The sequence below is a fragment of the Theobroma cacao genome, chromosome 8 (genome assembly GCF_053813885.1).
Source record: "Theobroma cacao isolate CCN51 chromosome 8, ASM5381388v1, whole genome shotgun sequence".
Classification (NCBI taxonomy): domain Eukaryota; kingdom Viridiplantae; phylum Streptophyta; class Magnoliopsida; order Malvales; family Malvaceae; genus Theobroma; species Theobroma cacao.
In genome coordinates this window covers 5,662,800-5,690,691 of record NC_142646.1, presented here as the reverse complement: position 1 = coordinate 5,690,691, position 27,892 = coordinate 5,662,800, and the positions used below count along the sequence as shown (strand labels likewise).

At 34.1% G+C, this 27,892-nt stretch overlaps 2 protein-coding genes across 2 annotated transcripts; both read left to right on the top strand.

The window, feature by feature from the left end:
* The first annotated feature begins 1,330 nt into the window (after positions 1-1,330).
* Positions 1,331-2,368, top strand: LOC18592214 (Heavy metal transport/detoxification superfamily protein). The gene is made up of 2 exons (XM_007018807.3): positions 1,331-1,739; positions 1,884-2,368. Exons 1-2 carry the CDS (start codon positions 1,586-1,588, stop codon positions 2,177-2,179), a joined length of 450 nt encoding a protein of 149 aa, XP_007018869.2. The 5' UTR covers positions 1,331-1,585; the 3' UTR covers positions 2,180-2,368.
* A 3,910-nt stretch (positions 2,369-6,278) lies between these two features.
* Positions 6,279-10,143, top strand: AGL104 (AGAMOUS-like 104). The gene is made up of 12 exons (XM_018125631.2): positions 6,279-6,463; positions 7,297-7,350; positions 7,458-7,490; positions 7,613-7,631; positions 7,753-7,814; positions 7,951-7,978; positions 8,064-8,125; positions 8,220-8,319; positions 8,423-8,473; positions 8,576-8,682; positions 9,755-9,878; positions 10,000-10,143. The coding sequence occupies exons 1-12, from the start codon at positions 6,279-6,281 to the stop codon at positions 10,141-10,143; spliced, it is 969 nt and encodes a 322-aa protein (XP_017981120.1).
* Positions 10,144-27,892: the final 17,749 nt, after the last annotated feature.

Below are 27,892 nucleotides of genomic sequence, written 5' to 3'. Positions count from 1 at the left end.
CAACAATTCTTTTCATCCACAAATTTACGAACTTGAAGATTTGATATCAAGCTAATTTCAACATAAATTTAGTTAGTTCTTGCTTTATAATTTTTTTTAAAACCAAACCTAATTTTTCCCCTTACAATGAGTTAATCTTAGCACCATAAGATGAATTTAATTAGGTCGATTCTGCTTCTCGAAGAAAGCAATTTAAGCAGTAATTTCATAAGATGTATATAATAATTAAATTTAAGGGCATACCAAACATTGCACGACAATTAATCTGGGCCTTATCCCAACAACTTCGAAAGGAAAAATTTAGGACAACACAAGTCCATAATTCGTTTAAAAAATTCCAAGAAATAGAAACCTTCATTTTCATGGAGGAGGGGCAGCTTTTAGCTTTAGATTTGGATTCAGAAAGGTAGTAATGTAAAATACTCACCCCTGAAAGCTTGCTGCCATCTGTCAGGGCAGCCAAATACAATCTCAGCTTTGTTTATTGTTTCTTTATATATTTCCTCCCTTATGTGCAGTCCCACCGCCCAATCAAACCCCAATCAACCAAGCAATTTCACAAGTGGACGATCGCTAGCGAGCAACGCTGCTTTCAACATGTTCAAAGCTAACCCCGTCCATTGGAGAAATTTCTTTTCCACGTGGCCTGGGATCACCCCCTTGGAATCTTTTCTACCCACGTGTCACTCCAGATCTTCCCATACGTGGCAGCTGCTGATGTCCATCTCGCTGATCCATTATTTTACTTGAACATTTATAATTTTTCTTTTTGTTGGTTGAAAAACACAAAGAAATGTTCATAATTTTTTCAACTCTTGATATTTGTCTCTTTCCATGGGACAACGCTTTTCTTCTTTACTTTCACATTTCGTGTTCCTAAAGCATTGAACTCTTTGGCAAACTAATCAAGGTTCACTTAAACCCTTTTATCCATTTTAGGCTTTTCACCACTTTTTTGGCCAAGAACATGAGGGTCATGGCCTGCAAACGAAGAGGTTTCTATTCAGGATTTGCTCTTACATAAAATCAACTAAAAGTGAAGGTTAAAAAGAGAAGACTCTTTAATTTAAACCATGTCACTTTTGTGTTCGTTCCTCTAAAAGAACAATAGCCAAGGGGAGAGAATCAGCAGTGTCCCCAAGGAAGTTTCCTGGAGCTTCTAGGAGAACCGGCTTTCTAATATTTTAATAGTAAAACGACATTAAAGTCACTTAATTAATAACGATATTATAATTAACTTAATCTTTTTTACTTTTCTTTCAAAAAGACCCGTTTACTTTTTCACTATAAATCCATACAGGCTGGCCGTGACGACCCAGAGTACCTGCTCCCTCCTCTATAAATCTTTACGCTTCTCTCTTGTTACAATTATTTTATGTCCATTTTGAGACGAAAAACAGTTTGGAGTGGTCATTTTCTTCAACCTAAGACAGAGCCATCCTACATTAAATATATTTTTACTTCTTTTCGAACCCTTCTAACCTTTGCCTTCCTCTTGAGCTCTTTGCATTTAAATCAGCTAACCGTTTCCTTCATATACTGACATACACTCTTCCTTCTCCAAGTGCATCAGAAGTAAAAGAACATGGGAGTTGAAGGCACCTTGGAATACATCTCTGATTTGCTTAGCAGCGTGAAGAAGAAAAAGAAGAAGCACACACAGACTGTAGCTCTCAAAATCAGGATGGATTGTGAAGGCTGTGCCCGCAAGGTCAAGAAAGTTCTCTCCGGAGTGAAAGGTACTATGCCAAACTTCCACTATAGTTCAATGATAAGTGTACACTTCCTTAGATGAAAGAATTAAATTCGAATTTTTTGAGCAAAATATAATATAACATTTCGTTCTTGTGTTTCTTCTTTTTGGAATTCTTCAATTTCTGTAGGGGCTAAGTCTGTGGACGTGGACTTGAAGCAACAAAAGGCAACGGTGACGGGTTACGTAGAGGCAAAGAAGGTGTTGGCGGCGGCGCAGTCGACGAAGAAGAAGGTGGAGTTGTGGCCTTATGTGCCGTACACGCTGGTGGCAAACCCTTACGTGGCTCAAGCTTATGACAAGAAGGCGCCTCTCAATCATGTCAGGGCGGTTCCTGTCACTGCCAACATCACTGAGACCACCATGGATGATGGTTACACCAACATGTTTAGTGATGAAAACCCTAATGCTTGCTCCATCATGTAAATCATTTTAATAATAATATTAAGGGGATTTAAAAGTTTTAGTTCATTTGCAATATGGAATCTTGAAAGAATCTTTGCATTAAATTTTTCTTGGAGAGTTTACGGTAGACGTGAACAAAGGGGAATTATGCGGGTCGTTAAGCGACAACTATTTATTTGATGTCTATAGCATTTCCTTCCTGGTTTGTCTTTTGCATGAGGCTAGTGGATTTTTACCTTGTTCATGACACTTATCATTAACCAATAAGAGGAAACTCTGAACAAAATAATTGAAGCTGGAGGTGTAATGTTTGGCTAACTTTGACCGGCCACAGCTGCAAATTTGGTTTAATTCTGGGTTTAACGATGAGCCCAGCATGATTTGATTATGGAGACTACTTTGGAAAAGGTTTAATTCGTTATATATTCGTCTATATATCCCAATGCAACAAAATTTCATTATATTATATAATTTAAGAGTAAGATCTATTAATTTATGATTACTTCAATTTATATATGAATGTAATGTTTAAAATTGAATCAATGAATACTTTTCATATCAAGAGAGACAAATTTTTTGACAAAGAATGTACCAACAATCTAATTAATATGTACCCAAAAATAAAAGACAATCTAATTAATAATGAATAACAACTCTTGTTGAGGACCAATATAGCATTCTTGACAAGTCCATCAATCAATTTATTTACAATTCTAGAAATATGTTTAATTTTTTAATTGTAAGTTCAATTCAGATTTAAAAAATTCAATGTATAAGATAAAATTTCTTATCCTCTGAAAAGAAGATTAAGGGTTTAACACCCATTCCACCATTTCACTTAGGCATATCCCTAGAAAAATTATTTCAACACCTTGCCCTTGTTCTCAATTTTTTTTCCTTTAAAGATGACATTATTTAATCAATTTGGTTTTGGCATATTTAGAGAACCATTAAATTTTGGATTATAGTTTGTTTTTCTCTTATAAAATTCACTATTCTTGTTTTGAAATTTCTAAATTGAAATTTCAAATTCTAACTGCTTAAGTATCTTGTAAGAGATTATTTTTTTTTTCTTTTTGGAAAGTTGATGTCATATTTATTCCTAAATTTAGTCTCACATTTTTAATCAAAATGAGATTTGTTTAATCTCGGGTGCATAATAAACTCCCCAATTAATTTTTACCAAGTTGGCAATTGGTACTTCCATTTTCACTAGTATTAGACTTTTGATTAGGGGTTTTATCCAGAACTCTACTTATTTTTGAGATTATCAGTGTTGAGATGTTGCCAAGTGCCCCTTGAGCAGCTGCTCCTTTTGTAATTGAACAGAACAGGCTCTTCTCAAGATAGCTTCTATGCCAACAGGAGTCTCCACGTCTAAGACTCCCCATGGCATTCCAGCTTATCATTAATAAAAACTCATCCTTCAAAAAAAGGAATCTCATGTCATCAAGCACACAGGTTTCTTCAAATATAGCTTTCTTTTAATTTAATGTATAACTATTCTACCGCCCTATCGTAGGTTGCTTTTAATTAGCTTAAAATTTTTTCCCTTTTGAGCACGTTATCAGAACCGAACCAAGTTTTCCCAAAGTCCTATGTAAGACTATAGTTCCATAATTCCATGTTGCTGGGATTGATGAATTGCCCATAGTTGGAATTCTATGTTCAACAGATTTACTTGTATTCAGTGCATTTTAATTGTAATTTGCAGCGGTATTACGTTGGATAACTTGGAGAGCACGGGTTGTAGGAAGTGGTCCTTCATACTTTAATATACGCAAAAAAGAAAGACAACGCTGGAAAGCAGGCAGGACAAGGTTAGGAATTTCCCCAAAGAATATTACTATATGTTTGTATACCTTTGCCCAATTGCCTCCTGGAACACCGGAATTCACCTGCAAGAAATGAATTTAGGACCGACCAGGTTGACAATTTGGATTCGGGAAATCCCACCCCTCAACCATATCCAAAAAATATTTTACCACTCTTTATTGCTGGATATCATACTGCTGACGATTCCTTTAACTACTGGTAGTAATAAAATTAAATTGCACCGACATATGCATGCAGCAGGTTGAATTAGTGATTTAAAATATACAAAGATAAGTTTTGGTAACAGTAGTAGGGGAAGAGGGCCGACCATTTAAGAAAAGCAATTGAAAGGAGAAAAAGCACACTGAAAAAGTCACCCCATCATCTGGAATTCATAGTTTTGACGTGTTGGATCGCCCGCCCATTCTGTTCGAGCCTAAGCCCAAGATAAATATTGTTGGGTTTTAGGAAGGCAAGCCACTTCGGTGTATATTTCTGCAATGAATCTGTCTTTCACTAGAGTCCCATTGAGCAGGCCTAAATTGTCTTACCCCGTAAAACTCAGAGAGCCCTTCTTTTTTGTTTTAATTAAAAGTTAGTCCAAGCACAAAAATGATGGCACAGCAATCAATTAAGAGCACTGGATATTCTCTCTCTATTTACAATTTTCATTATCTTTAATTATGACCACGAATAATGAAAAAATATATATGGTATATACCCATCATCATTGACGAACAAAGCACATATATATGAAGTTCATAGAGACCTTGATTAATTAGGTATAACTTGATCCAAATTGAGACACTTCCTCTCCATAAAAATGTTTAGACCATCGGAGTCAGGTCCCCCTGCATTGTGTTAATGGGGGTATTGGATGGTTGCTGCTATTTTTCGTTCCCGGTTTTTGTGGTCGCATCTGCTGGTTTTGTGCAGGTTGTCTTTATGTGCTTGCATCTGGTTATTGTGCAGGCAGCCTTTCTACTGATCCTTGGAGGCTCGGGAACCTCGTTGGTTCAGCTCAAATGGCGTGGTTGGCTGTAAAAGGAAGTCTTGTGTTTTCCAGCCTCTTGCGGTTCGGCATTGTGCAGGGGAGTTTTTGCTCTGTTCCTTTGTTTGGGTATTCTTCTGTCTTGTGAATGTGATCTGTCATGTATAGAGTCCCCATCTCTTTGCCCAGGTTTTCCCTGATGGGATGGAGAAGGTTGAGCTAACCTTTTGGATATTGGGGGGATGTATATTTTTGTATTTTGGGGATATCAGAGGTTTTTGGGTACTGCAGCTTCCTTTTTTGTTCTGCTGCAGGTGTTATTTTAAGGAAGCGGTGGTTATGACCGCTTGAATATAATCTAATTCAGCATTTCAAAAAAAAAAAAAAAAAACAAAGTGCTAGGAACCTCTCTGACTATTACAGGGCAGCATGAAATTAGACAGTGACTAGATGACAAACGGGACCGTACCGCCGCATATTGAAGAAACTAGGCTTGTTCGGTAAGTCCAAAATCCCAGCTCATGACGAGCATTCACATAAATACCTAATTATTGGCTTATAAATTTCGGCTGGTCGGAAACAAAGTAATTTATTCACTGCTGAAAATTATATGAATGTATAAAACAAGATAGCTGATTCTTATGCTGAAGCGCATTTGCACAAGTATTTTCCTGGGAAGATGTTGGCAGCTTGGAAACATTAGCCATGGACTCCCGTCCCTGGTACTACCTTAGGATTATCCAAAACCACTTTCGCAAAGTCGGCCTGTTTCATTGGGAATATGCGAAATATATATATATATATATATATATGTCATATTGGAATTAAGGTTTTTGGACAATAAGGAAATTTGAGTTTGCCAAAGTTTTGGGTCCTCAAATGAACGTGACATGAAGATTGGTGCATGCATTGGTTAAAAAAGTGTGACTCCTAAGGGCTGAAAACCACCAAAAAAATTTCCCCATTGACCAACAAACCTCAAACACTAAGGAAGCAATGCAAGGAACCAAACGAACTAAACCGTTTAAATCAACCATTGAAATAATCCCTTTCCAATCTATGACCCCTTCCCTCTCTATAAATCCTTCAATCTCTCCTCTCTCCCACCCATTTTTAACCATCTCCCTTTCCCCCTCTCTCACATCTAACCACAACCCTTGTTTTCAGGCTTCTCTTGTCCATGCATTGACAATATATAGGCTTCTCTTAGATTTTCTTGTTCTAAAAATAATAAAAAGTAGGGTCTTTTGATTCCAAAGTTTTCAAAACTTCCCTTTTTAATTAGCATAGAATATTTAGGTGACACAGATCGAGATGGGGCGTGTTAAACTGGAGATTAAGAGAATAGAAAACAACACCAATCGCCAGGTTACATTTTCAAAGCGTAGGAATGGGCTTATTAAGAAGGCTTATGAACTTTCCATCCTTTGTGACATTGATATTGCTCTTATCATGTTCTCTCCATCAGGCCGACTAAGCCATTTTTCCGGCAGGAGAAGGTGCAAACACAGCAGCCTTTTAATTTACCCAGATTATTTCCTGCCTTTGCAATGCTTAATTCTTCTCGTTCCTTATATATATACACACACATTACTATGACTACGGGCTATTTTCTTTAGCATTCATTCATTCCTTTTTGTTATTAGATGGTGGCTAGCTTACCGTTTCTTCCTGTCTTACACCTCAAAGTTACGCTTATTTAATCTTACTGTATTTCACTAGATTTTCTTGAAAATGATAACTCTTCAAGAATGCAATGATTTCCAAACCTTTATATTGTTTAAGAATACTAATATTGTCAAGTAATTTCGACAAACTTTTGTGATTTATAAGTTATTTTCGTAAAATTGTTGTGAAGATATATATACAAAACATACTACAACAAATACTACCTCTTGGGAATTGCTTGCGGTTTTCAATTATCTCCATGAAAACCTGTACTAGTAATGTTCAATCCAGAGTTATAATTAATTAGCAGGCAAAATCACCTATATATATAATATTGTAATTAACTATTAGTGTTAAAAATAATCCCAGTCCAACTTAATCCTACGTGCGTGTAAGAAAGAATTCATGCATGCCGATGCCCTTAACTCTATTAGTTGGCCCTGTTTTCACAAACTTTTAACTGTAAAGCTGCAGACAAGGACCATGGACTGCACCATTGAACACATTCCGTTCTCAATAATATTAGGATAAAAACTAGCCTGTTGGTTCTATCTTTCATGTTTTCCATTTTTCAAATTTGTTGGACTGCAAGCATGTAGACATTTTCCCCCCCAAAGGAAACTTTGTTAAGTCTTTAACCTTTTTCTTTTCTTGTCAAAACCAGGATTGAGGATGTCTTTACGCGTTACATTGATCTCCCTGACCAAGAAAGAGAACAGTATGCCCTTAAGCAATTTTATGCTATAACTAATTATTCTGCAAGGTTATATTCCATTTTGTATGTTGACTTGGTAACATAATCCCCATTACTCTTATGTGTTGCAGTGCTCTGATTTTCCCGGACCAAATCAGACATCCGTATGTTCTCTTAAACCCTTTTTTCTTTTAATTTTTCCTTAAAACTTGTCATTCCCTCTTTCAATCTTTTGCTGTAGTTAATGTTCTATCTAGAGATTTACTTATTTATATTTCTGTTGCAGTGACATCCAAAACAAAGAGGTAAGATAGTGACTCACCTTTTACTGCGTGAAAATGCATGGAGAAGATACCTGTTGCATGAAAATGAAAATAATTATGAGAATGGCTTGTCATCAAACTCCGGAATTTGTATTTTATGCAGTACTTGCTTAGGATTCTCCAGCAGCTAAGAAGTGAAAATGATATTGCTCTACAACTTGCCAAGTTAGTCTGCCTTTTATCTCTATCTTTGAGTTGATTTGCACAAATTTTAAATTCATTTGTATGATTATTTTAATTAAATGATCTAATAAAGAAAAGTTTTTGTCTCTTTTTTCAATGGATTTGTGCCCCAAAACAGCCCTGCATCTTTTAGCTCTGATTTTGAGGTATTATTAACATTCTCAGTCTCTTACAACCTTAATGTGTTCTTCTTTTATGGTTTGTTAGTTTTGTTAATGTTTTTCATTACAGGGAATCCAAGAAGAAATTGTAAGGTTACAGCAGCAGCTTCAAATGGCAGAGGAACAGCTAAGGTAGTTAAGATCAGGAAACACCTACAACTTAAAATAAGATGGAAGAATACATATAAATTTTGGGCTAAGTGAGTTACCGGTTCTTGAAATACAGGGCATATGAACCTGACCTTCTCAGGCTCACATCCATGGGGGAGCTTGAATCCTGTGAGAAACATCTTGTTGACACATTAGCAAATATTGTGCAAAGAAAGGTTGGAATTTCCCTTATAAATAATTATATTTATATTTTTTACCTTGTGTAAAATTTCCTCCTTTCCATTTTTTATGTGAAATCCCCATTCCTTTGGTTTACAGGAATATTTATTGAGCAACCATTTATCTTCTTATCATCCATCTCCTATACAGGTAATGTTACTTACCTGTAAAACAAATAAAAACTCTGGGTAACTTACAAATTTAGATTTGAAATCAACATTGGTGAAGTTATGAATTTTATTGGATTGACAGCAAGGGCTGCCTCCATCTTTCGACAATGAGGTTGTCAACTGGCTGCCTGATGGTGGTCAGAACCAATCCCAAATCTTTGATGCTTCATCATCTTTAAATCAACTCAGGTAAAGTGCATTTTTTCATAGGCTTTAGTATCATGTAGTTAGACTTTCTTTACTTCAATTGCCCAATCGTTTCTAGCAAAATGAATCATGCAAAAATAAATACAAAAACAAAACCATAAACTAATAGCTGAATTTGATATTCCCTTTCCAAAAGAAAAAAAAAAGAAGAAGGAAAAAACCCATGCCCGAATTTATATGTTTTATGGTATGATTAGTTTAATGAATGTAAACTTACCAAATTTCAAAAAGTTGATGGAGTTTATGATTTAGCTTTCTCTCTCAATACATTTAACTCTATACCGTGGGATCTCCAAATCCTCTTTACCTGCTCCGGTAAAACAAGTCCAGCCAAGAAGAACAGATAACTTGAAATGCTAAAATTAAAAGAGAAAAAAAACAATAAGAGAAAGAAACAGAGAAAAAAAAAATGGAAAGACTGAGAGAGTGTGGTAGAAATTTCTGTGTCACAAATTAAGAGCTTAATTAGTGGTCTATGCGGCTTGGCTGTGCAGATTATTCCAAGCCACTGAGCAAGAGATAGAGAGACGGAAGAGACGATGAGGGAAGGTTCTTGTTCAATCATAAGAACAGAGAACAAGTGAGGGATGGTAGTAGTACAGTAATTCTGTTTTCTTTGGGAGTCTTTGGTTACCTTTCCCTACCTTTTGTTTATTCAATGTTTAAATTTGGGATAAGGCTTAGCACCCTCTAGTGGATACACCTGCTAATTTTGGACACAAGCTGCTAAGATGATATAAAATTAGTGAGTTCGGGTTTTATACAATCATTTCCTATTCACATGTCTAATTTTTATATGACAAGTTTAATTAATTATAAAATAAGTTAATTCATATAATTTACGTATCTAATTCGTTAATTGTATTTAAATGAATTAATTGTATCAAGTCTATATACGTAATTTTTCATGTAATTCACGTCTCGTGCTTATTTCTAAAACTTTTAATATGATTAATATTTGTGTCAATCCATTTATCTTTTATACTCTTATTTTTACGCAAAACAATTGTAACCCTTTTCGAAGAATTCATAAAAGAATTTCTAAAAATGACAGGGATCTTTCGTCTACTGTCTACGATCCATTGTTGCAAGGAAGCATTTCAAATCCAAGTGGCGAAGATTTCCAACCCTGGCCTCAGCCTTTTGTTTCTACACCAACCTTATATTCCCATGTCCAGGTTCCTTCTAATGAATCACGAAAATTTTCATTTAAGTTTACAAAGGAATAAAACTCTTAGACAAAGTAATACACATACGAAAAGCTTCTTAATATCGTCTAATTATGTTAAAATTAAGCAGCATGGAATGGTGGGTCCGGAAATGACAGAAATGATGGCAAACGAGCAGATGGAGATCCCAGGGAACAACAGTTCACATGGTCAGGCAGCGGAAAATGGAGGGTCAAATTATGAGAACAGAGTTCGTCAGCTGAATGGGCAATGACGCAAACCCTTGGCTCTATGCCCTTGATGTGCTAAAACAACTGCACCTCAATTCTCAATTCCTGTTGTAAGACTCTAAACCTGGGCCAAGCTTCCTCCGCATAGATGCATGCTATGTAATGCAAATGTACCATTGTACACCGATTTTCTTCTTTAACAAAATTTGTTCTGCATATTGCCTTTCTAGATAATTAAAAAATAATAATTGCATATTTTACTATCTTTTTTATCTTCATAACTGAGGTAAATTTGGATTATTGCTAAGCTTGGTTCCCTTGACCCAAGGGTTGGGATACGAGTTGCCCACCCTTGCTTATTTGGGCCAGGCTTGAGCAGTGATTTTTTAATCCATTCTTTGCCCAATTTAGCTCCAAATATTATTTCACTATATTATGAATAATAATACTAATAATATATTGTTTAACTATAAATTAATTTTAGAACGTTTAAATATTATAAAATATTTATTCCCCATGTGGGTTTGAGCAATTTTTTTTATAATTTTTTAATTGTGGTTTAAGGCTTCTCACCAAATATATACCTTTATCCCCAAGTTTACCTACATCTTAACATTTTATTCATCATTCGTTTTGGTTTACTAGTGATGTTTCATATACGAAAGAAAAAAAAAGGCTACGTTAAGTCAAGTTGATTTTTTTATGTTGATGCTGACACAATTTCACGAGAAAGGTTCGTTTGCAATTTTGTATTTAATTTCTCTCCTAATTGATTGTAATTGGTCCCTCTTGACTACTAGGTATAGTCTCTCACTTGAAGACATATCGTGATTTTCTTTTATACTTGTGAAACATATCAAGTTAAATTTTTTTGAAAGATAAAGATGAATTTATGATTAATGATAGAGAAAATCAAAAGAATCTAATAAACGGGTAACGGTAACGAGTAACGGATAACAGATAACGATATGTAGATATAAAATTTGATAAACGAGTAACAAGTAACAAGTAACGGTAATGAGTAACGAATAACAGATAACGATATGCAGACATAAAATTTAATAAACAAGTACCAAGTAATAGATAACGAGTAATGATACGTAGATTTGTTGCCCTGTTTTTATTCTTTCTAATCATTGAGAGTTGCATTGGCTACTCTTAATTTTTTTTTTCTATGGGAGAGACTTGTTTTAGTATCTTTATATCAAGTGAAATAAATATTCATGTTGAGTTTTAAAAAAAGAAAAAAAATTAAATAAATTAAACAACTTTAAATAATATAAACTCAACTGAAGCTAATCAAAATGACCTTAAACAATACAAAGATTATAATTTTCGACAAAATAAACCACCTGACCAAAAACAAAAACCAAATCAAGAAACAAAAGGAAAGCATATCCAAAGTAAAGAACCAGCTTACACAGGGGCAGGCCAAAATGCTATGCTCCAAATTAGACTGAAGAGATAACAACGGAAAAAGAACTTTGAAACTCCAAAAGCTAGAAGCTGAGAGAAATAAACAACCCATAATTCAAGCACCGGAGATAAAAGAAATGCACATAAAATCAATTAACCCATCCATGGATAACCATGGGGCAAAGCAGAAACCTCTAAGGCAGAAGAATAATATGTTAGATAATTTGTTAATGTCGGATTTATTAATGAAAAGTTGTGATTAAAGAGTTATAAATAATTACTTTATTAAAATATAATTTTTTAATAGTTGTATTACACTCGAACATTTTGTTTATTGGTTGATGTATGATTTCTCACTTAAAAGAGTAGAGTTTGAAATTATATTATAAAAGGAAACAACTATTTGAAGAGTTATATTATAAAAAAAAAAAACAAGTTTTTTCATACAATTTAAAGAGTTATATTATAAAAGGAAATAAGTCTTTTTTTTTCATTAAAAGACATATACGTTGGTTTATTGCTACTTTCACAATTCTGATTGGTGTGTTAATATCTTGGAAGTTGAGGAAAATATTTTAAAAAAGTATTAATTCATGCCCTCAAAGTTATACCCTTCTCTTTTCTCAAAATTTCTTCTTTCTTCTTAAATATTTTTAACATAATAGAGCTCCATGGTAAAAGATTTCGAAGGATAGGCTGCTTTATCCTTCATAATCTTCATGCTCTAACTCAACCAAGGTAGTAATTATCTCTTCATAAACTCAACAATCTACCAATTTCGAAAACCTAAAGAGCTTCATTTCTCAATTAAGTATTTCGATGATAAATATCGAGTTAACTTTATTAAGTAACATATCTTCTTTGATATAAAAATTTCAATTTAAAATCTGTAAATTAAAATTTTAAATTTTAATAAGTGAGTCATTTCCGTAAGAGTAAAACTATATTTCGATCTAACAAACAACAAATACTGTATATCCACACTTTAGCCGTGCTTATGAACCTAAAAGAATTCAAGTGACGTCGATCCCTTGTCTTTCCTACAAAAAATAAGACAAGGTTATTGCTTTTCAACAGCACGTGCTCTCAAATGTTCAAACAGGGAAACCAAATCTGGTTAGATTACATTAGATTTTGGGAGAATCTTCCTTCCAGATTGCTTCTAGCAAAAAAGATGATTAACCGCTACCTGCAATCTTCCCTTCTAATTTACAAGGCTTGAGAACCTAATAGAGGGTGGTAAAGTGGTCGGTCCATGATTAAATCATATGAAAATAAATAAATTATACTACTTATGCTTGATTTTTAAATGAATTTTTATTTTCGTATTGTAAAAATGTAGAAATAAATAAGTTGCTTTAATCAAATTTTCTATTAAAATGTAGATGTGCAGTTTCCTGTTTTATCAAGAATCTACAATTTAAATAGCGTCAATGAATAATCATTAGTGTTCGAATTATATATATATCTACCAATTGAATTATTTGTATAAATGAATTTCTATTACTGCTACAAAAATGGTTTTCTTCGATCAATAGTACTTGTATGTTTGTCTGGTGGTTTTGTCTTTCATAGTTTAACTCTTTCTAATGGCCCACGGTTTTAAGAGATGAGATTTCATGCTCAGAAAATTAATACCATGCATGGACCTGCCTTTTATGGTCTTTGCCTGTTTGGTAAGTTCTCATATTGTCTGACAAAGCAAGAGGCATTTTGCATGAGTGGGATAATAAATAGTGAGCCAATCAGGGGAAGAATAGCGTGGCAAAGCCAGAGAAGAGACTTCAGTTTCGCAACAGAATCCACTGTAGTGTTCATGAACCTAACCTGACCTTGAATTTGTTCTCCTCTCATTCATTTAAAGCCCAACCTCTGCATGCAGTAATTCTCTAGCTCAGACTGCATAAAAAAGTTTACATGCAGGTAAAGTCAAACTTTTCACAACTCATCACCTCATCGAAACTGACCTTTTTACAATGCTTAACATGGATATACATACATACATATATATATATATATTGTGTATAAGAATAAATTATTGCCCAGAGATTAGTATAAGTTAGAGATAACAATGTCATATTTTGTTATAAAAAATAGAATTAAATCCTAATTGTAATTGTTCATGACATAAGTAGTAGTACCGCAGATTAGCTTGATAGAAACGATAGTAAGACCTACGTTTGAGGACTGAATTGATCACATGGTAATTGCATTCTATATATTTGGAAAAAACAATGACAGTCAATTTATAGGGAACATTTGACTATTCTATATAGAAATATAAGGCCGGAAGTTTTAATTTCTATATACTACATGATTCTTGATTTTCTTAGTTTTTTCCCCAAAAAAGAAAAATTAAATAGAATAAGACAATTATTTTGCTGGAGGACAGATTTATTTTTTAGGGTTAGAAATAAAAATTGGCTGTTACTTTATATTGAAGGGTATAATTTTATTTTTATCCATAAATATACATAACATTAAGAGCACTCTCACACGTTTCAGAAGTATCCTAAACCAATGATTTAACCATCTTTTAACTTTTGTGACACACACAACAAATTTCCCCTATAAATAATACGTCCAAGTTTTCATTTCGAGGCCACAACAGTAGTGTCTAATTCCTCCTTTTTCTTACCCATCACCATCTTCATTCTAGATCTTATAGGCTTCTCATTTTACCCTTATCTAGCCCCACTGCTTGGCTGGCTTCTACTCTCCTTTTTCAACAAAGGAGACCATGGCACGGCAGGTAAAGGGCCCTCTCCACCTTTTTTACTTTTACACATCAGGCCAAGTCGATTTGTTTTAACCATTATCATGATGCATGTTTATCTCTAATATCCACTTGTTTTTGTTTCGATTTATATTTGTAGAGGATCTTTGCTAATAAGACTTGTACAGTAGTGTTTTGGTATTGCTATATGTCCTCACCTTCAACTTTTGGTCCAGTTGGGGTTAGATTCTCCCTCACCTTTCGAAGGGAAAAACTACAAGTTTAATCCATATTTATATCCATGTCAATAGCCAACGCAAGGAAAATAATCACTATCCATGTCTATATCCATGTTTCTGTCACTTGGATCTATGTACAAGTACATATATCATGTGTGTTAGATTAGATATTTATGTGATTGATCAAGGGTAAGATTAGAAAATTTTTCAAATTTTTTTGAATTGTCGTTTATGGAAGAGTATAAATATATGTAGTTATTTATCGTTTATCATTTACTTTTAAAGAGTTCTATTAATATTTTCATTTTGATTATCTTAGATATATTTTTGACGCGTGTCCGACATAAATAAGATAAAATTGAATGAAAGATTGTATATAATTTATGTTTTAGATTAATCGCGCGCATATATATAGATTACGAGTTGACCTTTCAAACCTTTTTTTTTCATAAATTCATTAGTGTAGGGCATGGGAATGGTGGGAACCTTTGTTGTCTTCAGGGCAACTAGAATGATTTCTATTAAGCGAACGTTATCAGACAACATTAAATATGGTCTTGTTTTCTTGTCTATCAAATAGAAATTTTAGAAGGAAAGCATAGCTGGACCTGGGGTGCCACAGAAGGATTTGAATCCTTCCTGGGCTGAAAGTCAAATTATTCCCTCCTTTGCTGACATGGCAAATGTTAGAACCTAGTGTTACCTTGGGTCCACCAAAAAAAAATAATCATGAGATTGTCATTAAAAAAAATCATAATTAAAAAACATTAACTTAATTTTAGATTTTTACACACACACATATATATATATATATATAACTCATTTGTATGATATATATCAAACCCAAACTAAATATTTGTGAATGGAGGGTCAATTTCTAGGATTGATAATTATTTGTAACATAAAAAAATGGGAAAAATAATAGAAGAAGGAATATTTTTCTAAACCTTGTCTGAAAGCCAATTAATGGACGTTATATAAATTCAAGTGGTGGAAAAGCTGAAGTGAGAAGTAGATTAGGGGTTTGGTTCTACTACAATTCTTACCGGATACTAATATATAATTCAATCAATCATTGTTTTAGGGCCTAATCTGATTTTTTTAACCCATATTTACAATAGCTCGTGTCATTTGAAGTTGATTTTCAAACAAAGCAGGCATTTTCATTGTGTTTTCTACTGTAATTTCATTTTCAGGCATAATTTAATTTGCATGATTGCTTTGTTTGTTTTGAGCAGAACAAGATGAGGAGTGGTTCAAGGGCAGCTAATTTGGAGATCCAATTGTATGACTTCAGTGAGGGTCAGTTAATTGACAACCGCAATATGGTGGAAAAATACCAGCAGAGTGAGACAGTTGGAAATTTGTCAATGGTAAGAGCTAAATAAGAGGTGAAATTTGCACTTATTTTGACATATTAAAGATCACCTAATTATCTTGGTGAACATTTAACAGTAATCACCTCTTTTTATCATTTTAAGCCAACCTTTTTGTAATGTTTACTTTAGGCAACTGTGGAGGCAGGACCACCACGTGGAAGCAGTCCACCTTTGACAAATCAGCCAAAGCACAAGCAGAGCCTCTTAGCCTCTGAATTTCCCTCGGAGAATAATGCTCCAAATACTGAAGAAGCACCACAGGAGCAGGAAACACCAGTACATCTCCATTTCCTTCACTCTTGCTAATAATTTCCGTCTTGCCAGGAGAGTAATTATATGATGAATTTATATTTCATTTATTTCAGTGTACCTGGCTTTGGTTGAAAATTTAAAATAAGTCCGAGGACATAATATCCTGGACACATTCTTTCTACGTTTACCTTTCATCTCGGTTTGCCTACAATTAAAAATAATGTTCGTCCTACGAAACTTCGTTTGAAATTGAACAGGACGTTGTGGAACTTGAATCGCCACCAGGAAGAGACTATCAATTTCAGCTGGATCAAATGAACGCCAATCCTGACGCTTCTGGACATCGTGCATTTGTTCGCCCTGACAACTCAAATCCTGTGCATGTTAGTGCTCCCAACTTACATGCATCTATTGATAGAAACATCCTCCTAGCACACCACTAATTAATTTCGATACCACATTTATAGGGGCATAAAATTAACTATCACAATTCCAATTCATTCTTCTATTATATTGGATATGTTGCACCCTTGTCCTACGAAAGAAAAAACAAATGGTCATATCTTTTGTAGTACTAATTATATAGTGCGAGTACATTTATACCGTAGATTGCATTAAAAATGAGGCAAATGTTGGGCATTTTCTCTTATATGAACTCTTTTGGCATAATCCATTTTTCAGTAAGAGCAAATCAGGTTTTTATGTAAATTCTTTCAGCACTCCAATTCTATGTTAAATAGTTCTCGTTTGTTTATTAACGTAAAAAGTATCCTATTTTACAATAGAAGCGAGTGGAGTTCGTATCATCACCTGGCACTACTGTTGAATCTTTCCTTCATGCGAACTCCACCCAGAACCTCATGCAGCCAGCACATTCTGGGTTTGAAGGCAGTGGTTCTTCACGTGGTGATCATGCAACAGATGCACATCAAACAGAAACACCCCCCTATAGTCCTTTGATAATGCAGCCAACACATTCGTTCCCTTTGGCACTGGTACCTCCAAACTCCATTACACTTAGATATAAACACCTTACATTATGATTCCTATTTAATTCATCTCCCCTTACAGACGTGATAGGCAGTTTCAGAATTCAGCTTGGAAAACACGATGAATAATAACAGACAATGTCTCTTATCTTGATCAGGCGGAAAAGATGCCAGAAAATGGAAGTTATTCGGCTCAATCATTTTACTCAGAGCATGAGGTCAATTCCGTTCAAGCAAATCAGCTTAATGGTCAAATTGGAAGCAGCAGCCTAACTGAGCAATGCCTAAGGTATGTTGATGCTATTTTTCTTATTAAAATGTGTAATGAAATATTATCCTGTGTCAAAGAATAAGTCAAGAGGCATGATCTTTTCCTCTTTTCCTTTTTTTTTTCTCTTTCAATATACTTGTGTTAAAACAGAACATGTTTCTAACATTGATACAGGCCTCAACGGGTAGAACCACTCAATCGAGGCAAGGCAGTGGTTGCTGATCAGTTTGAACAAAACATTCCAAACAACTATTTCAATGACAATCAGCAACTTCCTTTCTCAACTTTGTTTCCTCAAAGTCCAGTGAGTGCTAATTGTTTACTTAAGTCAATATCTATCAAATTCACCTCTCACTATAGTGTTTATGCATTTTTTGACTGAGTTGAAGTATGTGATGAGCAGAGTGGGATAGGATTTTTGAATGGAGGACCTACACAATTCAGCCAGCATCTACCTTCTTGGCTCTCTAGTAACGAGAATCATCTTTATACGCCTCTGGCTCTTTTGGGGTATTGAATTGATCTAACGTCAATCTTCTTGTTAGGAAAAAGAATATAAAACTGAAGTATATGCATAAGTATCAATGTTCCTACTATTGTTTACTTGGATTTCAGGTCACAAGTTAATCAAATCAAAGCAACTAACAGTTCTGATCCGCAGTGTTACAACTTCATGCAACCTAGAACTTCTGCACCTTTAAGGTATTTGCTATATCAAATCAAAATAACTATATACATGCATAATTAATACACTTCAACACATGATATTTAGAACCATATAATGAATTGATTTTTCATATTTCTAAATATAGGCCCCAGCAGTTAAATAATCCGCTACAACTCCTTAATCAAGTCCCTAATATGCCAAATGCATCTGACCCACTGCTCCAGCAATCTGCCCTGACCAAGCATTCAATGCCCATGCAGCTTATGTATTTGATCTGCCTCTATCTCTTTCTAATATATCTTGCAAAATAGACTTAAGAACATTGTGAGAAGCTTCTCTTGTTCTTTATTTATTTTCATTGTTTGATTTAGGCCTCAACTTTTCCCCTATCAACATACTCAATTCCCAATGGCACCTGGACCATATAATTCACAAACTCCTAGCTACATGTTACCGAAGTCTTCTATGCCTTTGAGGTACCTCGTCTTTCTTTCTAAAATTTGTTGTCAAGGAAGTAAGCATAGAATAAAAAATGATGGATGACTATGGTGCAGTTCATCTTCTCTTGCTGAACTTAGGAGCCCAATACTGCCTCCTTATCTACAAACCAATCCATTGGATGTATCAGATTTTCAGTATCGTAACTCTCTGCAATCCAAACCCGTCACGCTTTCCAGGTACATCCTACGCTATGAAGATGTCTTATTTGTGTATTTTTCTGTCTTCTTTTTTCTCCCTCGAGTAATATAGCGGTATGAAGTTGCAATAAGTATTTATGATTCACAGCCTTATGACTATTTTTTTTAGTGGGGGATTCAACTTCCAAGATTTAAGTGACCATCGACAGAATCAACTTAACCCAACCAAGCAGATAACAAATCAATTTGGTACACAATGCTCCAACTCCATGCTGCAAGAATCTCTGATGCATTCAGGGTACCCTTTTTTCCCTAACTGTTGCTTGCTTTAAGGGTCAAGCTGGTGCTTCTAAAGATTGCTGTTCAAATGGCATATGAAGTCTAATTTTGCATATGTTTCAACTTTAATCATAATTCTGTTTATTTGAAGTTTCAGTTCCTATCAATTACCAGCTATTCAGCAGGCAAGTAATCAATTCTCAATGATGCCTAGTTTACCAAATTTAGAGCATCATAATTCTGAGCTGCCTGAAAATTCTCTTCTGCCTAGGTAAATTTTGGTTCCTCTCTTCTTTTGGACAGAGACTAAGTTCAGACCAAAATCCTAAATAATTTCATATTATCTTCACATTTAAATTGTTTGCAAGCCTTTCTTCTTATCTGAATGCTGTGTTATTACATATATCAATTTGAAGTACGAATGTGCCTGAGATGATTTTTACTAATTACCTTCTTTAAGCTATTTGTATCCTGTCAACCACTGAATATTTATTAATTGAGGACTAAGTTATCGGATCAAGGAGAAATGAAGCAAGTCTTTGTAGTACCTAATATGATTCCATTTTCATATGAGAACTATTCTCATTGTGAATATCCCGTGCCTTTCTGATAACTGACTTTGAAACTTCCCTTGAAGGAAAATCTGAACCATTGATTAAACAAACTGAATACTTAATAAATTAGCAACTCCTTTGATATTTTTATAAATGAGTTTAAAGTTGAGTAACTTTAAACACTTACAGTTGTTTATCCTGCATTGCTCTTGTTATCTGATATTAGATGTAATTTCATTTATAGGGCACCAACTGTGCAACAACAAGGATTGCTGACTCCTACTGTAAGACCAATTGCTACATATCCTAGCTCTGGGGCTTCCCTGTCAAGCCTAGTCTTCAACTCATTACTTCAACAAGTAAAAACCTTTCTGGCTAACAAGATTTCTTGGAAATAATATCCCTTTCCATTAAAAAAATGAATTTTCTATCACCTTCTTGGCAGGACAATGCTGGTGCGTCAGCTCCTCATCAGATGGAAACATCACTGAGCAGCTTCAATGAGGTATTTATCTCACCAGCAATAATACAGAAATTAATTTGTTTCCTCTACTTTTGAATTTTGTTTTTAAATTAATTCAGCAAGAAATTCTTGGACGACGAGGCCATGCAAGGGGCAGATTGGAATTGGGAGAATCATCATCTTTCAAGCGGTTCAGGGTATTGACTTCTCCACCTACTCAATTTGGCTTGAAAAATTTCAATATATAAATTTTGTGGAAAAAAATTTAAAAAAAAAAAAAAGATTAAGTAATGTTAAACTCTGTTATGTATTTGGTTTTAAGTTAATCCTTTCTGGATTTGATCAATCGCAGAGAGAATCCGTTATGCCACAAGCATCCAGTGCTGAACCAGTGAACATTACTTCTTTATCTCCACAGAATGAAGCCGCTAGTCCTAGTGCTGCCAGCTTTTCTCATCCAAGGTTTTTTGACAGATTTCATTTGCCTTTCCTAAATCCTGAATAAGTTTCTCTACAGTCTGGAATCCTAACTAGAAAGTACCTATGATTTCAGGCAAATTAAAAATTCAGTCTATGATCCAATATATGAGGGGCTTGGGCTGCCAATTGATCCCCATTTGAGGATGTTTGCTAGCCGTAACTTGATGGTAATTGCTTTCTGAACCCAACTAATTAAACGAGCCTTAATTTTCTTCCCTAAATAGAAATTATCTAACCTGGCATGATTCTACCAAGATATCAACATTATTCCATATGTACATTGTATACAAAACCAGACAATATTGTCTGTAAAATTTTGCTAAACCTGTATCTTTATATAATCCCGGGAATAGTGAATTACTCCTGAGGATCTGATTATTTACCTTCAATTTTACAGGGATGACATGTCGGGATTGATCAGCGAAGGACTCTGAAGTTCCTTCCTAGGAGTTTGTTATGGATGTCAAGTACAGAATTCTAAGTTTTCTGATGAAACTTCATTAGAAACAAATAGTTATATTCTGGAAGATATTTTGATTAAAGTGTTGGAGTTTTATTTGCTTTTCAACTGAATTAGGATTATCCATGGACTCCAGAAATTTGATATGGAGTTTTAATTATTGAACATTTCAAACTGGCTATTTAAGTGATATTCTGGATGTTCATAACTTCTTCTTTTTTTTGAAAAGCAGTGAGATTATATTAAAATAGCAGGGTAGATTTATAGTATACTGAGACTATGAGGCTTAGCGTAGCCTATATCCACTCGCTCAAAAGCTGCAGGGGAACAATCTGGTAGTCCCTTTTTACCTGTTTTCAGACCTGTTCACCCCCCTGAGGTTAGTCTAACCACCCTCCCAAAATGAATCCCCCTATCAGATGAAGCATCAGCAAAACAAAACCTATACACATACCTTCTATACAACCAAATTTACGACAACAATCTCCCTGTCTTACCCCTGAGCATTTACCAAATACCTCCTGACCGATGTTTGAACTTGGCTCTCCTCATAATTCTGGTCGTCTGCTGCTTCATTGACTAATCACAGTAGCTCTACAGGGCGGCAGATCCCAGTTTTTCCTAAATTATCTGCAACGTCAATGCCAGTATGTGGGATTTTCCTGATGTTCCAGTTTGCTATTCTGGAGTTCTGTCCTTAGTTTTCATTATGGTGCTCCTATGTTTCCATGGTACCTCATGAGGATTTTGTATCCATGATGCCACATTGTATGAATCACTCTCAAAGAGAGCTCCATGTGTATCCACCCATCTAGATGCTGCCATTATGTGAAAGCCTTCCATAGCGCCAACAATTCAGCAGTATTTGAATCTGTGATGCCCACTGGCATAGAGAACAGAATCATGATCCTTCTTTCCAATGGGCTGTAGAATATACAGCCTGGAAATTTAACATTTTACCATAGTCCAGAATTTTTGAATTTCCAGATATTCAGAGATAAGGATGACAACAAAATTAAAATCACACTGACCCTGTCAATAGATAACCAAAACCTGTCAGGACAAAGCTTAAGCGTGACTTGCGTGTAAGCTCTCCCCAAAATCTGCAAGCTTCAAAACGAGAGTTTTAACTGATGGAGGGACAGGGTTTGGTACATTGCAGACAAGAAACTCTTGGCATCATTTGCATTCCCACGTTGATCAGAAACGTAACGCTGGGCCTCTTTTGTTAACTCAATAACATTTAACGAGAGAAGAGAAACAAGGATCAATAGGTTTCATAGCATTGGCAGCAAGGCAAATATGATTAAGTAAGATGTATACTCATTACAAGAAATTTGACAATTAACAATATAACTATCGCAACAACTACCTTAAGGCCGAAAATTTTTTACTTCAATTATGATAGAGTAAACAGTCTTATTCTTATACGATTAATTGGTTATTGCAAACTAAATTTCACAACATCTATTGGCAACATAAGATTGCTTCAAATACTGTGTATTCATCCCAACTTTCTGCAATATCTTGCAGCAATTCAAATTTTATTGCCAAAATCTTTTACTAGCAAAAAATTATTTTTGCTAGAAACAATTTTTACTACAATCAAATATTAAATCATTGATTGTTGTGCACTGTTTTGATTTCATTACACCAAGTTATAGGTGATGTGGCAAGTGGCGACCTTCGTTATAATTAAAATTTCTTACTTTTTAATTATGTATAATTAATAGGAATATATATACAACTCAAACTTAAAATTAAAACTTTGTTCTAGTAGTTTAAGAAGAAATTAACACTTAAATTACATGCATTCTTTAATCGAACAAAATGAATTAAAGATGATAACATAAACTAAATCGACAATTAATTACAAGACTATTCAAGCATATTGGCGAACGTATATATCTAACGTTCAATATTATTATATATACATAAATCCATTATTTCGAGGGAAAAACTTATGATTTACATTAAATATATTTAAATTTGTCATGATCGTGGATTTTTTCTTCTACAAATAGTCGCTTTTATTAATATGAAAAACTTATACAACATCACAGTTCAAAACAGTAAACTGAAAAATCATATTAGCTTGATTGTTCATATTAACTTGAAAAATCAATCGTAGTCCGCAAGTTATCTCCTAACAAACACTTTGGATCATGTGACCAATCAACAAACGCACTGATCATAGTAATTCTATGCCCTTATTGACACCATAAATCGAATCATCTAGGTAGCTTTTGCTAATATATGGACGTTGATATACCGAACTAAGTTGCACTGTTTGAAAATTTTGTTATTCCACCAGCGTCGTCTATATCTTTTTAATTATATGTATATGGCATGCAATCCTTTTGCAAATTTTCATTGCCAAAGTTGGAAAGAAACATTAATTTCCTATATATATATATATCGGGTTCTCTTCCTATATAAATCCATAATTCACACCGTTATTTTTGACTGCTTAACGATTGACTCAAGCTTCTGTCCCCTCTTTGTTAATTTTTCTTTCTTTGATCTCCTCCTCCTCCTTGACGGGTATGGCTGATGTTAAGATGACTGGGAAGGAAAAAGGGAGCGTCGTCGCTGCCGAACCTGCAGTCGTCTCCGTTTCTCAGCCTCCAACACTTCCTAGCCTACCACCAAGAAAAAGGTTTAGTTTGATTGATATATATATATATGCTGATCAGTAAGATCGCCAAACATTCTTCTTCCTTTTTAATTGTATGTTCTTTTCGTGTCTTTAGGTTCAGGAATATTTCCAGACAATCTGACGATCATGATTCACAGTGGAGTAGGTAAAACTTTCTTTTCCATAATGAGAAATTCGGATACTCCTCCCTTCATTTTTTCCATATTTAGTTTCCTTAAATCTTCTTAAATTTTGTTGACATGCAGCAGTGACGAAGAGGAAGAAGATGATAATATAGAGGTGAAAGTAACAGTAATTTCTCTCCTGTACATTATTGTAGTTTCCATTAATTTAAGATATCAAAACATTATTTTCTCTACGAATATTTAGATTGATTATTATCCTATCTAACTCAGTGATCGGATGAGATGTAGTAATATCAACAATACATAAACTTAGATATTATTATCACGTGTCTATTTATTATTAAAGAAACATTAAACTAAAATTTAATTTCGTCGTGGAAACAAATTATATTTGCTCATCCGACATTTTATGTTTCACTATCATGGTAGGATAAATAATTTTTTGGGCCAATTAGTAGAAATTTATCAATTATGAACAAAGTCAGTACTGAATATAATTTACCAGTTTTCTACTTATCCTTAGAGATAAATTAATTTGGTCATAAATTGTATTTTTCCAAGTTGTATAACCTGCTTCTGATAATGGCTCAATTTGCATTTCGTACAATTCAGGAGTTACGGAGTCTACTTGTGGTATTGCGTCAAAGAATGCTGGCACTACTGAAGAAATACGCGTACAATTACCTAATTAAACCCTCTCACCAATATTTTCTTTTCCTTTCTTTGCATTAAATTATCTGAGTATTTATACATGCACCTCTGCTGTCAATGAAGGAAACTGATTTCAACAATATAATTTCATGTTTTCATTTCATATACATATATAACTAATTTGTAATTACTTGAAGAAATCATTTACATTGCTTGACGGATGCTGATCTTTATATCAGGTGGAAGGCCCACGCTGGTGCTTGATGGGTGCTGTCAGATGGTTTGAGTGAACAGATCAATAAGGAGCTGCATGCTGTTTCCCTTTAGAAATATGATCTTCAGTCAGTTGAGGATTGGTGTCGGTCTCCCCCTGATCTAGCCCTCCATGCTTTTACAGTTTTAGTCCTTAATCACATGCATACATGTAATATATTGAAATTATTTTCTATTAATGTGTTGTGCTCTCAATGATGTGCTCTTCCGTCCCTCCTATAGTATGGATTTTCAATTTGTTTATAAATAAATTGTGTTATTTTGTTAAATAAGATAAAAGTTAAATATAAATTTAAAAATTTTGACCTTTTTTCGTACTTGTGAGATAAGATCTTTTTGTTAACTAATGATCATATGATTTTTTTTTAAAAAAAATGTATTTATAGAACTAAATTTGCCATTAATTAGATGACGACTTCATATAAATTGGAAAGAGGCTAAGAGCTAGTGAAGAAATTAAATGCAAAAGGAAATGGGACAACTATAAGAAGCACCGATAGTGCCATGGTAATATTGTAAATGGCATAACATTCCTTTGAACAATGATAATCGCCAGGAAATATATGCAATAAATAATAATAATAACCACACGAGGGCGGTGGGTTGGAAAAACAGATGACCACACCCTGCTGCTCCTGGTTCACCTTCAATCAAATTCCTGCCGAATTGCATGAGCATGGGAGTCAACGTGGGCAGGGTGCGAAGCAGGGAATGAACGTGAAATAGGGAGTGAATCAGAGAAAGGAGGGGTGGGGAGAGGTGGGAGGGGAAGATTCTCATGTTGTATGACTAGGATTTTACACAAACGCACACTTTAAAGAATGTTTCCAAGATTTTTTTTTAAGGTAAATTCGTATTGTTTTGAGAAGTGAAGTATATAATGTCGATGTGAATCTCAATTTTAAATATGATATTAGAATTAATTCAATATTTATGTATTTTTTTTCAATTGATATAAATATAAAACAAATCATGACAGAGATTTGAACTCTGTTAATATTATTTTGACTGCTATCAAGATTCAAGAGTGGGTAGTTTTTTTTTAAGTTCTTTTTATCAATGAATCCATAAGTAACGCTTTTCATTAAATAAAAATCAAATATGTTTTTTGGATTCTTATAGATTTTGCCTTGAATCACATTAATTTTTTTGAAGTAATCAATTAGTTTTAGCCTCACTAATTATTAAAATTAAATTTTACTTTGAACCAAAATTAATTGACTTGCCAAAAATTAAATATCCACATTAATGTCATACATCAAAAATCCAATTTTGGGAGCTCATTTATTATGTTCTTAACCCCACTACTGAGTCATTAAACTCAGATTGGTTCAAAACTCTAGACAACTCAGCCACTAATTGTACCTCAAACCAGTGGAACCCACACAAACTTTCAGCAGGCAAAAGAGAGGCTTTCGTGGCATTGGCCTAGAGGGCTTCAATTTCTTTTCCATATAAAGCAACCCAGCTAAGGAATCTTTATGACCTTTAATTGCAGAGTGAGAAACCTGGCCCCAGTTTGGTACACTAACAGACAAGAAACTGATGGCAGTGTTTGCATGCAAAAGATGAGTGCTGCTTGGCAGTTAAATTCTCACTGGGACAACCTTAATTACACTCAAATTTTTTGATTATGGTGCTTATATGGGCAATTTAGTCATTCAAGTGTGGTGGGAAGGTCGGGATCCTACTATTAACAAAAAGTAGCTAAGGAATAATCAAGACTCAATTAGGTACTAGCAATAAAAAGTAATTTTAATCCAACATAAATCTTGAGGATGGAAAAATCCTGCATTCTTCTACTAATTTAAAATTAAAGGATTATAATAATAAATTCTTTCTTTAAATTAATTTTTAAACGAAATCATAAAAGTATAATCAAAATGATAAAAATTAATATAATAATTAATCAAGATTACATTTTTAACGATTTTAACTGATTATACTTCTAACAGTTTTACCTTTTTTTAATAAAATAATGATTAGTCAAGATTATATTTTTAACGGTCTTAACTGATTGTACTTCTAACGGTTTCAACTATTTAATGGTTTCAATATCGTATTATGTTACACAACAATTATAAAAGGGAAGCAACATAATGTTTCCGGCATCGACAACAATATAATTGCTTTAAGAAAGTAAAAGTTTTAGTATAATAAATGTTCTTTCCACGAGTCGTTTATTCCAAGTAGATGGTTAACAAAGATTGTATTTTGAAAAAATGAAAAATGCAAGTTATCAAATGATATAATCTAAATAAATTATCAATCGATCTTCATAAATACGTGTAAATTTAATTAGGAAATGAATCTAAATGAAGATTTAGTTTGTGTTAACATTCAAAACAAGATCGATCAATCGAGCTCGAAGAAATATATGTATTGAGAAGAAGAAAAAAATTTATTGTCTAAAATATACATAGTATTTATTTATTTATTTTCTTTTTCCTAGCTTGAGAGAGTAACAAATTAAGATTGCTTTGTTAAATTGTTCTCTGTCCAAAATACCCTTAAAGCAGTGGAAAGGATCAGTTATACCACAATGTGTATGACTTTAAAGTTCTTGAGTGGCCCCAGGAATGGACAGGTCGCATGTGCAACTTGCCATGCATAGCAAGCACCTGTCAAAGCCCAAGGTTTCACTTCTCCTATAAAAGCAAGCAAAGACTTTACCCAGTTACTACTCAGATACAAGCCTCTCTCTTCTACTTCTAAGCCTACAAAATAATTCTCTTTTCCCCATGGGCAAGCCGTTGGTCAATGACGATGACAAGTCTCGTCAAGGGCAGCCGCCAAACAATAGGCGTTGGAGGCCCTATATCTTGCCTGAGCTTAACCTGATCATTTTGCCACCCCAATATCCCACCAATAGGTATCCTTCTCCTTTTGTTTATGCAGCAAATTAAAGAGAAGGAATGAAAAAGTTGACACATACCAAAACGAAATCTCATTGTGTTTAATTTTTCTTGTATATACACACTGATTCACTTTTATATACGATTTCCGCAATATCTTTTTAATTGCATGTACGTTATTCCTTTGTCTCTAGGCCTGATGAGGATCCTCTGATCTCTACTGCCCATCCAGATTCAGAGCTAAGCAGGTAGAAGAATATAAAGAACTTCATTCAAAATATTTTTAAAAGTGCAAAGAACTATTTTTCTTTTTTTCTTAGAAAAAAGAAACAAAACCATTTTAGTTCTCCTCAGAATTTTTTTCTTTTCCTTTTCCTGTTTTGGTTTGATAAACTAATATACATGCAGTGATGATGAAGTTGATGAC